The sequence below is a fragment of the Coptis chinensis genome, chromosome 8 (assembly GCF_015680905.1).
Source record: "Coptis chinensis isolate HL-2020 chromosome 8, ASM1568090v1, whole genome shotgun sequence".
NCBI lineage: Eukaryota > Viridiplantae > Streptophyta > Magnoliopsida > Ranunculales > Ranunculaceae > Coptis > Coptis chinensis.
The window spans coordinates 44,287,667-44,300,889 of NC_141463.1; the positions used below are offsets into that span (position 1 = coordinate 44,287,667).

At 39.7% G+C, this 13,223-nt stretch overlaps 2 protein-coding genes across 2 annotated transcripts; both read right to left on the bottom strand.

Moving 5' to 3' along the window:
• Nucleotides 1–898: 898 nt before the first annotated feature.
• On the bottom strand, nucleotides 899–1,309 carry LOC147481580 (uncharacterized). Its single transcript, XM_086578978.1, has one exon. It carries the CDS (start codon nucleotides 1,307–1,309, stop codon nucleotides 899–901), a length of 411 nt encoding a protein of 136 aa, XP_086435104.1.
• Nucleotides 1,310–5,975: 4,666 nt separating this feature from the next.
• Nucleotides 5,976–12,997, bottom strand: CARB (carbamoyl phosphate synthetase B). The gene is made up of 3 exons (XM_086576916.1): nucleotides 11,567–12,997; nucleotides 8,701–9,393; nucleotides 5,976–7,776 (listed from the first exon to the last, which is right to left on the bottom strand). The coding sequence occupies exons 1-3, from the start codon at nucleotides 12,869–12,871 to the stop codon at nucleotides 6,232–6,234; spliced, it is 3,543 nt and encodes a 1,180-aa protein (XP_086433042.1). The 5' UTR covers nucleotides 12,872–12,997; the 3' UTR covers nucleotides 5,976–6,231.
• Between the last annotated feature and the right edge of the window lie 226 nt (nucleotides 12,998–13,223).

Consider the following 13,223-nt stretch of genomic DNA (forward strand, 5'->3'; position numbering starts at 1 on the left):
CATCATTGGCCGAACCACGTTACATCTTTGTGTTGTGGTATGTTTGTTCTTTTTCTTTACATTATTATCTGTTGTTAATAGTTGTTTAGAGAGTTGGGCATGTTAGGATAGTTGAAGCAGATATTTAGAATTTGTCTGGAGTAGTAGTTGGTTCAAGTACAAGTTATCTGTGTAGTGGGGAATCGATTGGTATTGATATTAACCCCAACAAGTGGTATCAAAGCCAAGTTAGATTAAACCTAGGTGTTATCCAAATTTTGCTCGGAAGGTGTTTAACGAAATTCCTGAGACAAGATTTGAGTTTAAATAACTTGTAGAGATGGACCATTCTATGAACACTTGCATGATTAGTCTGAATAGAGTAAACTACACTATTTGGAAAGCCAAGATGAAGACTTGATATACTGCAAGGACTTGGCACAACCTATTGAGAATGGGAGAGAAAAACTAGAAGCGATTCCTTTGGCTGAGTGGAGCAAGCTTGACAAAAAGCAATAGGGTACATTAGACAGTGGATTGACGACAATGTCTTTCACCATGTATCCCAAGAGCCTACTGCTTTTGGCTTATGGAAGAAACTCGAAGACCTCTATAAGAGGAAGTCGGCCGGAAACAAAGTGTTGCTCAAGTAAAAAGTTTGCCAACACGAAATACAAATAAGGTTCTTCAATGTCTGAGCATCTTAAATAACTGCAGAATACCATCAATCAGTTGCATTTGATGAAGATTAATATGGGAGAAGAAGTTGAGGCTTTGTTCCTTTTTTATAGCTAAAAGGTAATTGATTCAAAAAAATTTAAAAGGTTACAAGAAAAAAGAATATGAAGGATAAGACCTATATAGTATAGGTTTCATCATATGTGAACCCACCTATTACATCCAAAATTTAGCTTATGAATCAGAAGTAAGTAGTAAAATGGTTTTCCAAGTTCCTCACAAATGGAGGCTTATTGTCCCACCATTTACTTTCTCCATTTTGTAAAGCAGCACCATGTCTCGCATAACTATCCGCTCCTGAATTTGTTTCTCTCCATGTAGCTGATATATTGATCCATGTTGCTTTCTCTCTTTGCTGCTTCCATTTTAATCTTACTCTCCAATGCACTTTATCCTTTTGGAATGCTTGAACCACCGAGGATGAATCTGATTCCACCAATATATATCTCCAGTCTCGATCCAGTGCTCTCTGAATCCCTTCTATAATAGCAAAGGTTTCTGCCATATAGTTTGTTGTTATCCCAAGTCTTCTTGCTACGGCACCCAAAAAATGCCCCATATGATCCCGAAGAATCACTCCCCAACCTGCCATGCCTGGGTTTCCCCTGGAACTTCCATTAACATTTATTTTTATTATGCCCGGAGGTGGGAGAAGCCAGTAGCATTCCAAAATTTTGGGGGCACTTCTAAGTTTGTGCTAGAGATTAAATATGTGAAGGGTTTTCACATCTGTCATCGAATTGTTCATGGAACCTGATGATTTATGGTACGCTCTAATGATGGCTCTTCTAGTCAGGAAATAAATGTTAGAGAAACTAGATGTCTTCTGATCATAAAGAACCTTATTCCTGTTCTTCCATTAACCTCTCTACTCGAAAGTTGGGAGAAGTTAGCAGTTTCTCTCAACGGAGCCACTAAGGATGGAGTTATTTCCATGGAGATGGCTACCGGGGCATTGTTGAATGAGGAGACAATAAGGGGTTCAAGAAGCATCTCCTCTCACTCAGAGATACTTGTCACAGAGAAGCAGGGGAGAGGTAAGAGCAGAAAACCATCTCCTTCCAGAGGTGATAATAGAAGCAAATCTAAGGGTTAAACTAGAACTCCTAAGGCAGAGAGACAATGTTACCATTGTGCCACCAAGGGTCACTTCAGGTATGAGTGCAGAACACTGAAGAGGGATGAGAAGAATAACTGTGTACATGAAGACATGGTACAGAGGAACAAAAACACAGGCAAAGATACTACCGCACTAGTCGACGATCTAGTGGGAATTGTGTCATATTGTGGTGTGTGTTGTCTTAGTACCTTATGCCATGATACATAGTAGGTGATAAATACAGGAACATCCTATCACGTCACACCGCACAGGGAATTCTTCACTACCTACAGCTGTGGTGAGTTTGGTAAGGTAAAAATGGGTAACAGTGGCGTCTCGAAGATTGTAGGCATTGGTGATATTCATGTAGAAACCAATGTCGGCTACACCTTGACACTCAAGGATATAAGACATGTCCCTGACATTTGGCTAAGCCTAACTTCCGCTGGGAAGTTAGATGATGATGGCTTTGTAAACTCATTTGGTAACGGAGTATGGAAACTGAGTAGAGGTTCTATTATAGCAACCAAAGGGAAGAAAACTTACTTTCTTTACAAGACACAGGCTAGTTTGTGTAAAGCAGAAGTAAATACGGCAGAAGAAGAAGCTTCCTCCAAACTATGGCACAAGAGACTGTGTCATATGGGCAAAAAAATCATGGAAGTTCTTGCCAAGCAAAAGGCCTTGCCAGACATCAAAGGTACACATTTAAATAGATGTACTCACTGTTTGGTAGGAAAGCAACACAGGGTGTCTTTCTAAAGATTCCCGTCTCACAGAAAGGACAATGTCCTTAAGCTAGTTCACACTGACTTATATGGTCCTATGAAAGTAAAATCCCACGAGGGAGCTTTGTACTTCTTGATTCTCATTGATGATGCGTATAGAAAGATATGGGTATATAGTCTGAAGACCAAGGATGAAGTACTTGGCGTGTTCAAGACTTTCCATAGCATGGTGGAAAGAGAGACAAGGAAGCCTCTGAAATATATTCGCTCAGATAATGGGGGTGAGTACATAGGGCCGTTTGAAGAGTATTGCAAGAGTCATGGGATTTGTCATGAGCAGACCGTTCCCAAGACACCGCAATAGAATGGAATATCCGAGAGAATGAATCGGACCATTGTAGAAAGGATGAGATGTATGTTGTCTCACTCTAGGTTACCTAGAAGTTACTGGGTAGAAGCAATGCGTACAGCCATGCATGTGATCAACCTATCGCCGTCAAAGCCTCTAACTAGTGATTATCCATAGAGAGTATGGTCAAGCAAAGATGTTGGTTATAGATACTTGAGGGTATTTGGGTGCAGGGCATTTACTCATATTCCCAAGGATGAGAGATCCAAGCTTGACGACAAAGCCAAGTAGTTCATTTTTCTGGGTTATAGGGATGAGAAGTTTGGCTACAAACTCTATGATCCAATTAACAAGAAGGTAATCCAAAGTCGAGATGTTGTGTTATTGGAAGACCAAACCATAGCAGACTTTAAGGAGGGTGAGAAGTTACAAGCGTTCACTAATGATCTTGTTGATTCAGAACCAGAAATTCCTACTGTGGAATGTGCAGAAGGCATTGAGAATGTAAAGAACCATGGGTTTAAAGCTCATGATGGGATAGAACTTATTGATATAGAAGATGCAGATGAAGTGCATGAACCACCACCTGAGCAAGCAGAAGTGCATCCTCCTGAGCCATAAGCAGATAGGGTAAAGAGGTCAGACAGAGAGAGACAAGCTTCAACCAGGTATCCACCACATACGTATGTTTTACTATTTGATAGTGGAGAACCTATGTACAATCAAGAGACACTTGAAGGTACAGACAAAGAGAAGTGGTTGAAGGTCATGGCAGATGAGATGGATTATTTACATAAGAATCACACTTATGAGTTAGTTGAAAAATCGAAAGGAAGAAAGTCCACCTCCGGTTATCTGGTTACTTTTGCAGGGGGAGTAGTTTCTTAGCAATCTAAGTTGCAAAAGTGTGTTGCCCTCTCCACTACAGAAGCCGAGTATATTGCAGCCACTGAGTGTTGCAAAGAGATGTTATGGATGAAGAGATGAACTATGGCGAAAGCAGAAATAGTTTGTAGTTCTACGTGACAGTCAGAGCGCCATCCATTTGAGCAAGAATCCGAGTTTTCATTCTAGATCCAAGCACATACATGTGCGTTATCATTGGATTAGAAAAGTACTCGAAGACAAGCATTTGTGCATTGAAAAGATCCATACCGACAAGAACTGGTCGGATATGATGACCAAAGTCTTACCAAAAGGTAAGTTTGATGTTTATTGTGCTACCGCCGGAATAGTAGCACACTCCTCTTGTTGATTTAGAAATTGCATGGAGGTATCCCCCCTCACTGTTCGGGAGGGGGAGATTGTTGGAGTTATCCCTCACATGAGGAAGAAAGAGAAATCAGTTCTGTTTGCGTGAAAAGGTTCGAGCACGCGCGTGCTCAGATTGGTCTTGCCCAAGGCGATCCCCGCGCCCATGCCGTGAACAAGAAACAGTAAGTTAAGGGCGCACGCGCTCGACATTGGCCTTGCCGAGAGCGCGCCCGCACCCATGTCTATTTTTGGCAGAATTCTATTTTTGTAAAACCGCGAGTTTGCAATATAGGTTGGGGTTTTTTTGGCAAAACCTAACACACGAACCAAAGCAACACAATTAAAACCCAATTTTGAGAGCAATCAAGATTGAGAGAAAACCTTTGCAGAGAGAAAAGTCTGTAAAGAGAGAGAAGTGATCTAGTTAAGTGAAAGACTGAAAAGAATGATTGTAATCGTCCTTCCCACTTTATAAAGGATTACCTCTTGTAGAAATAGGCACCATTGGCCGAACCACATTACATCTTTGTATTGTGGTATGCTTGTTCTTCTTCTTTGCATTATTATCTGTTATTAATAGTTGTTTAGAGAGTTGGGCATATTAAAATAGTTGTAGCGGATATTTAAAATTTGTCTGGAATAGTAGTTGGTTCAAATACAAATTATCTGTGCAATGAGAAATCGATTGGTATTGATATTAACCCCAACAATTTGTTGAGTCTCTTCGGTGTCCTCGTCTTTTCAACTCAAGCCACAAGCCACAACCCCCTCTTCTATTACTTATCCCTACCCAAACCTAGTAAGTAGTGCCAATCCATTCAACAACTTAAATGGGCAGCTTTACCGGTTAACTATACTAAACAGTCCTTAAATTTTGAGGATAAAAAATGCTTTGATTTTTTGAACGACAAAAGAGCGGGTATTCATTAAGCTGGAAATGTAGCTTGCTCTAAGCAATACATAGAAACACCTGATTGTTTACGACTCTAGGGCTCTGGGCCGGCACCAAAGTATATAAGCAAAGCAAACTCAGATTTACATTACAGTTTCACTAGCTCATAAGCAAAAGCAAAGCAACTGGATTACACAGCGAAAACGCTTCGCAGTAAATTAGAAAGTGGTGATGGTTCACAAGTTGAACCACAAGGATTCCAATTAAACCGCCTGTCTTGTAGTGAGTGAAGAAACCATGAGTCCATGACAACAACTAACAAGTGAGAAAGATGAGCCAAGGAAGAAGCTGAAAAGGTGTGACTGGGAAAACGAAACATTTACTACAGAAGAATTTGGTGATGTGCTAAGGTAAATAGTCTCTTAAACTGTAAAACAACTTCCTAGGAAGAAAAAGACAACAGGGATCAAATCTTACTGAAATAGTGGCTAGAGTGCTAGACCAAACGAATACTACTCAGGGATAAAGCTAGAAAAATAAATAACAGTACTTCAGCAGAATGCTTAACAGCAGCCTTTAAGCGGTGAGCACAGTTTTTCCAAGTTGTCGAACATGTCTAAATTTCTGTTTCTTTATTTTTATTTAATTTTCTTCTTGATCGGTGAACATTGTGCTGACGGAAAAACTCGTATGCTACGTATCTTTACATTCCATTTCCACAAATAAAGTAAACGATGGAGTAGATGATATAAGCCTAGAGTAGAATAAGGTTAGTACTTTATCTAACCACGTCCACAGTCCACACACAAAAGATGCATGTGAGACACATTAGACGCTGAGAGGGAGAATAAGTAAGTTGAACATGTAAAATTATCAAGAGCGGAAATTAGAATTTCAGCACCCCTGAAATCACCACTAAACAAACACACACTAACATTTCAAAACTGCTCAAAATCTTATGAGGGACTCGGAGTCCCTGAGAGCTTCATTTCCACTGAACTCATTCACATACAGAACACATGGATACCTCCTAATTCCCTTTTCCCAAAAAGGGAATACAGACAAAGATGGGAAAAACAAAAACCAAACTCTAGGGCAAGTTTATTTTACTTATCCTACCTGTTGTCCTAAACATCACAAACAAAATTAAACAAAGTCCAAGACAAGGATAGTACTGGGAGTTAGCGGATGCTCAGAGAGACGAAGAAGCAGGTTGCAGATTCTGACTGGTCTCCTTTGGAACATCAAAGAAATCCTGAAGAGCCATCATTTTGACATCACTGTGCTTCATGCTCTTTATAGCCTCTGCAGTTGCTAATGCTCCAGCGACAGTTGTTATTATAGGTACCTTGAAAGAAAGCGCCATCCTCCTCAATTGGCGACCATCAATCTGATCAACAGCATCACCTGAACTTGTAATAACCATTAACTGGATTTGTCCATTAGTGATCATATCACCAGCATGCGGCCGCCCCTCATGCATCTTCAACACCCGCTCCACTGGAATACCTTCCAGCTCTAGCATTTGCGCTGTCCCAGATGTTGACACAACTTTGAAACCGAGAGTGCAAAAAGCCTGAGCTATAGTGACCAGGTGTTGCTTTGTCAAGTCATTCAGACTAAGGAAAACAGTCCCAGAAACTGGTAGCCTCTGCCCAGCAGCAATCTGAGCCTTGGCGAATGCAACAGGAAATTCGTAATCAATCCCCATGACTTCACCTGTGCTACGCATCTCTGGCCCAAGCAACACATCACAGCCTTGAAACTTGTCAAATGGGAGCACAGCCTCCTTGACTGAGACATGCCTTGGGATCACCTCTTTTGTGAACCCAAGTTCGTACAGAGACTTGCCTGACATGACCAAGGAAGCATATTTGGCCAATGGATGCCCAATTGCCTTGGACACAAACGGGACTGTACGCGATGCACGGGGATTAGCCTCAAGCAAGAAGAGTTCCCCAGATGGAGTGATTGCATACTGGCAGTTCATGAGTCCACATACGTTTAACCTCTTTGCTAGCTTCTTTGTCCATGACCTGATTTTGTCCAAGCAAGAAGAAGGGACCGTCTTTGTAGGTAAAGAGCATGCTGAATCACCAGAATGGATTCCAGCCTGCTCGATATGCTCCATTATCCCACCAATCACCACATTCCCATGGGAGTCCGCAAGTGCATCAACGTCAATCTCAATGGCATCTGAGAGGTACCTATCAATTAACACCGGACGTTCAGGATCGACTTCAACAGCAGTTTCAAGATATGTCACAAGCTTGTCATCACCGTAGACAATCTCCATAGCCCGTCCACCCAATACATATGAAGGCCGAACAACAACTGGATAGCCTATGTCATTGGCAATTTTGAGAGCATCAGCATCACTCTTAGCAATCCCTCCTTTGGGCTGTTTGATCTCAAGCTCCTCGATGATTGCATTGAACCTTTCTCTGTCCTCAGCTGCATCTATGGAATCAGGTGAAGTTCCCCATATACGAACATACCCAGCCCCGCTGGCACTCAGTAGCTTATGTTCATCAAGGTATTGCTGGATAGGTAGTGCAAGCTTAAGGGGTGTCTGTCCCCCGAATTGCACGATAATTCCATCAGGTCGTTCCAAGTCGATAATGTTTAGGACATCCTCAACTGTCAATGGCTCAAAGTAGAGGCGATCACTAGTATCATAGTCTGTTGACACTGTCTCAGGATTTGAATTCATCATAATTGTTTCAAACCCGGCTTCCTGTAGAGAACATTAAAAGACATCAAGATTGATCATTACGTAAAGGAGAACTATTTTAAGACATCAAGGTTCAGCAAAACTAGTAGAAACTCCAATCAGTGGGACACCTTTGGAAGAAGAGATCTTTACCAAGAACAATTTGAAGGAGCCAAAAAGTAGAGTACAAAAGATACAGAAAGAGATCTTTAGTGCCCCAGACAGCCGAATGTCCGCATACAAGTTTGATCAAAAGCTTATGATGTCAGAACATGGATGGACTGGTAACACTATCTATAAGATTGTTAAGTTTCTCCGACAGAAAACCACAGGTTGCTCTAACACACTCAAGATCGTAAAGAAAGAGAGATGATTCAATCCGCAGGGACATTCACCCCAAGCCGTAAAGAGGTTGTGCTGACCCACATGATAGCCTGGGTCTGCCCATGCTTTGCATGGCCCAACTGATAACAGGGTGATGGGGAGTGCATGGCCTAGGGGAGGGGTAAGTCCAACCATCTGTAGCCCATACTTATTGTACTCTTAATATGTATTGTACATGTATCTTTATGAGTGCAGATTAATTAAACATTTTTACCTTCATAAAAATAAAAAGAGATGATTCAACAAAAGAGAGAGGTTCACTAAATTTGAGCAATAGAATTTGTATAAATAGCATCAAACTTGAAATCTAATCAATGGCCCAACTGTGGAAGAACGCATATAAAGGAAAAGATGATAAATAAAACAACAGATATTTTAACTGCCCAAGACAGCCACATATCTCTGTACAGCTGATGAGTAAATAGCGAAATGAATAAAATCATTTGTTAGATGGAAAATACTCTGGTCCAAACCAGAGGTTTTCTAGCACAGCCATATGAATCTCATATTATTACTTATGAAATCATCTTAGGACAGAACAGAAAGTAGGATATACTGACAAACCTGAAGGGCAAAGGAAGTGTGACAGCAGCAATAATCAAACTCGATGCCTTGACCAATCCTGTTTGGTCCGCCACCCAATATCAATACCTTCTTCCTCTGTGTGGGACTTGACTCACACTCATAATCATATGAGGAATACATGTAAGGAGTATCAGCATCAAACTCGGCAGCACAAGTATCAACCCGCTTATATGCTGGAATCACTCCTAAGGACAACCGCTTTGACCGGACATCCTTCTCAGAAGACTTAGTCGCAAAGGCTATCTGCTTATCACTGAACCCTCTCTTTTTCACTTCCAAAAAGTCATCTTTTGATAACTGTGATAAGCTCCGTGCTGAGAGATATTGTTCCACATCTATCAACTCTTTCAGTTGGGTAAGGAACCATTTGTCTATGAGGCTCAATTCATAGATCTCATCCACTTTCATCCCTTTCTTCATAGCTGCATATACAACGTGTATGCGATCAGGGCTTGGAACCCGAAGGCTGTATTTTATTTGCTCCCAGTCACAGTTCAACTCCTTGATCTGAGCACAACCCCAGCCAAAGAAACCACACTCCAAAGACCTAACCGCTTTCTGAAAGGATTCCTGAAATGTGCGACCCAGTGCCATGGATTCACCAACCGACTTCATCTGGGTAGTCAGGATTGGCTGGGAACCAGGGAACTTCTCAAAAGCGAAACGTGGTATCTACAAGTGATCATAAATTCAGGAAATGGTAAGATGACATGCACATAACGAGAGAAAGAAACAAGTATCAGGAGAAGAAGTAATGGAAAATATAAATAAATAAACTAGTTCACCCGGACATTCCGTTTCTTCAAATGTGTAACAAATTGTGAAGTTATTCAAAGGTATTGAGCTAAGTTAATAAACTGTAGACAAAAGTTATAGCCAAATATGCAATTTCTAACAGTTATGGATATGTTCTTACCTTTAGAATATGAGAAATCTCAGATAATTGGTCTTATAAAGAATACAAAAATCAAGTGCGCTCGTTTTGACAGCCTGTAGTGTTAGTGCACTATATTAATCAAACGAATCCACAAGGTATTAACACAACAATGGTTAATGAGGATCAGAAGTATTCTAGAAAAGATAGACACTGTGTTTCTTTTTAATCTGGGAAAACAGATGTTGGGCTCCTCTCCCTTCGGACACATGGACACAGCTTCAACTGCGTACTCATGAGATTACAAGTTATAGGTTCTAATGATCCTATCAAATTGGAAAGGAAAATACGTGAGAGAAAAATCTTTGACCTTAAGATTTATTTCAAACCTTGTTAAATAAGAAAGAGAATATAGGAGAAGGCAAAAATAATTAAGAAACCGATAAACTTGACTATGCTCCTTGTTTTACAGAAAATTCAAAACCCATATGATGTAGCAGATTCTGAATTTTCATTGTCATACCTATCCTTAGTATTTAAATAATGATAATGTTTGAACACCACAAAATTGAAGTGTCATTTTACATGGAAATCCCATAGAAGGTATGTATAAGTGTATAACGTTTTCATACGACAAATCTACCTTGAATAAAACATAAGAGAACAAAATGGGACAAAAATCAAAACATAATTGGTAATAATTGAGCATGAAAAATAAGGAAACTTAATGCAATGGCCAATGGAAGACTTATCAAAAGAAAGACCAAGTTCAAAACCATGTAGTACGACTCGTAAAAAAACAAGTCTTTGAGTATGCAGACCGGTCAGACCATATTTAAAATCTAGACATAAACAAAACCAATGTCCTCATGCTATGACAAAATAAGCATAAGCAATATACAGAAGATGTCTCTTATTACAAATACAACCGAGGCACATGAATATATGGACTAAAATGCACAAAGTCAGATGAGAGAATGGTCTAGTTGATATTGTGTGCTTAGCTACAGAAATTCATTGTTAACAATGAGAGTGAAAACGGAGGGGACTAGCAGATCTATTATTTTCCACAAAACGATATATGATGCATTAGCTGAAAATCTAAAAATCCACCAATGTAACATGTCACGCTAGTACTATTGAACTTTATATATTGCATATAAAAAAATCATATAATGTACCGGTGCCACATCTGGTAGTTTCATATTTTCCCAGTATAACATAGGCATATACTATTTTTTTTTTCCCCCCCAATTATGTTGTTTCGATCATCAAAGTTGTGTACTTGTGTGTGGCGTCCAAACGAAGTACCAAGTGTCTAACAGCACTGTTCTCCATAAATATGACACAAATTCTATTGACATGCAAGATGCAACTACATGTGTCTAAAATGTTGAGTAAAACGCAATTTTCCAATGCGGTTCTCGAAGATGGAATATCCTTGTTACAGAGCATTGTAATAACTCGCACGTATAAATTGACTCACACATATAAATTGATACGACGTATGACCTCCTCACTAAAACAGTATTTCGTGTCTGGAAAAGATAACTAAATGGCAAGGCAAGAATTTACTAATAATGTCAATGCATGTTGGACAAGAAAAAATTATAATTCAGCCAGTACAATATGCGAGTTTAGCAACTTTAGTTGAAATGCATACCAGATACAATGCCATGTGGCAGACTATACATATACTTTCTCATACATATTACTCTTACATATATGAAAGTTCTAATACAACGAAACAAAAAATTTCTTTTACGTAATAATATCATCAATATATCTATTAAAAGTTTTGATATGGTCCAAATTTACATTACATCATAACTCAGAGGAGAACAATAGGCAAATAAATTCAGTTGTGACAGGTCTAAAATGTTATATTACATCACCAAGAGAAAAAACTTTAATGTAGGGTAAGTAAAAAGATCAAGAAAAGGAACTGACATTATGGGAAATAAAAATTACCTTAGTCACCACATAATCTATAGAAGGCTCAAAACTAGCAGGTGTTTTCCTCGTAATGTCATTTGGGATCTGATCAAGTGTATATCCAATCGATAACTTGGCAGCAATCTTCGCAATCGGGAAGCCAGTAGCTTTGGAAGCCAAAGCCGAGGACCTTGACACTCTTGGGTTCATCTCAATGACCATAACCTCTCCATCAGCTGGATTGACAGCAAATTGAACATTCGAACCCCCACATTCTACTCCAATCTCCCTTATAATAGCAATCGAATAATCCCTTAAACGCTGGTACTCCTTATCAGTCAGTGTTTGCGCTGGCGCCACAGTTATTGAATCGCCAGTGTGAACACCCATAGGGTCAATATTCTCAATTGAGCAGATAATAACCACATTGTCTGCCAAATCTCTCATAACCTCAAGCTCATACTCCTTCCATCCCAAAAGAGACTTCTCCACAAGAACCTGTGAAGTCAAACTAGCTGCTAATCCAGACTTACATATCGACTCAAACTCCTCCTTATTATAAGCAATTCCACCTCCACTCCCACCTAACGTAAATGCAGGACGTATAATCAAAGGAAACTCACCGATCCAATTTGCAATCTCCAAACACTCCTCTAAAGTATTCCCAATACCAGAAGGAGGAGTCTTGACACCAATATTCTCCATTGCTTGCTTAAACAAGTCCCTATCTTCCGCCTTCTTAATAGCGTCAAGTTTCGCTCCAATCAACTCAACTCCATATTTCTCCAATGCCCCACTTTCAGCCAATGCAACTGCAAGATTAAGAGCAGTCTGTCCACCCATCGTTGGTAAAATCGCATCGGGTCTCTCTTTTTCAAGTACTTGCTCAACTAACTCAGGTGTCATTGGAGCAATATAAGTTCTATCAGCTAAATCAGGATCAGTCATAATAGTAGCAGGATTGGAATTTATTAAAATAACTTCATACCCTTCTTCTTTCAAAGCTTTACAAGCTTGTGTCCCTGAGTAATCAAATTCACAAGCTTGCCCAATCACAATAGGCCCAGCACCAAGTATTAAAATCTTCTTCAAATCAGTTCTCTTCCCTTTCGGTGAAGACCCTTTGAAGGGGTCATTATGAGAACCAGTCTCCTTCTCACAACTCACTGAAATGACTCTCCTCTTTTCTGAATTCACAGAATGAAGTCTTTGAGAAGAGAAACTGTTCAAAGGGGAGAAATTTTTCTTCTTTGAGTACAAAAACAAGGGTAATGAATAGAAAGAAGGCTTCTTTGATGTAATAATGGAAGAAGAGAAAGAAGAAGTGAGTTTTGCAGACATTCTTCTCACTCAAACACACTAAAGCTAGAAATAAAACAAGCCTAAGTCTCAAAACTGTATAAAGAATGGTTCTTTAGCTTGAAAACTGTATAAAGAATGCTTTTACACAGTGAGTGTAGAAGAAGAAGAAGAATGGGTTTAGGTTTAAATAGTTGAAGATTTCGATTTCGTCGGAATTTCCTTTTATTACTTATACCGGAATTCCGAGAGAAATCCAGTATATTCCAACACGATTTCGAAATCTAATTATTTCGACCCTATATTGATATTTCGACACCGTTTCGTTTTTTCAATAACCGGAATATCGGGCGGAATTCAAATATTCCGTTTGATAGGCGAAAAAGTTTTGAGT

Coding starts and splice junctions, on each gene's coding strand:
- CARB (XM_086576916.1), bottom strand. CDS start 12,871: ATGTCTGCAAAACTCACTTCTTCTTTCTCTTCTTCCATTATTACATCA. Junction 9,394..11,566: donor TAGATTATGTGGTGACTAAG/GTAATTTTTATT, acceptor GATCACTTGTAG/ATACCACGTTTCGCTTTTGA. Junction 7,777..8,700: donor ACACTTCCTTTGCCCTTCAG/GTTTGTCAGTAT, acceptor TGTTCTCTACAG/GAAGCCGGGTTTGAAACAAT.
- LOC147481580 (XM_086578978.1), bottom strand. CDS start 1,309: ATGGCAGGTTGGGGAGTGATTCTTCGGGATCATATGGGGCATTTTTTG.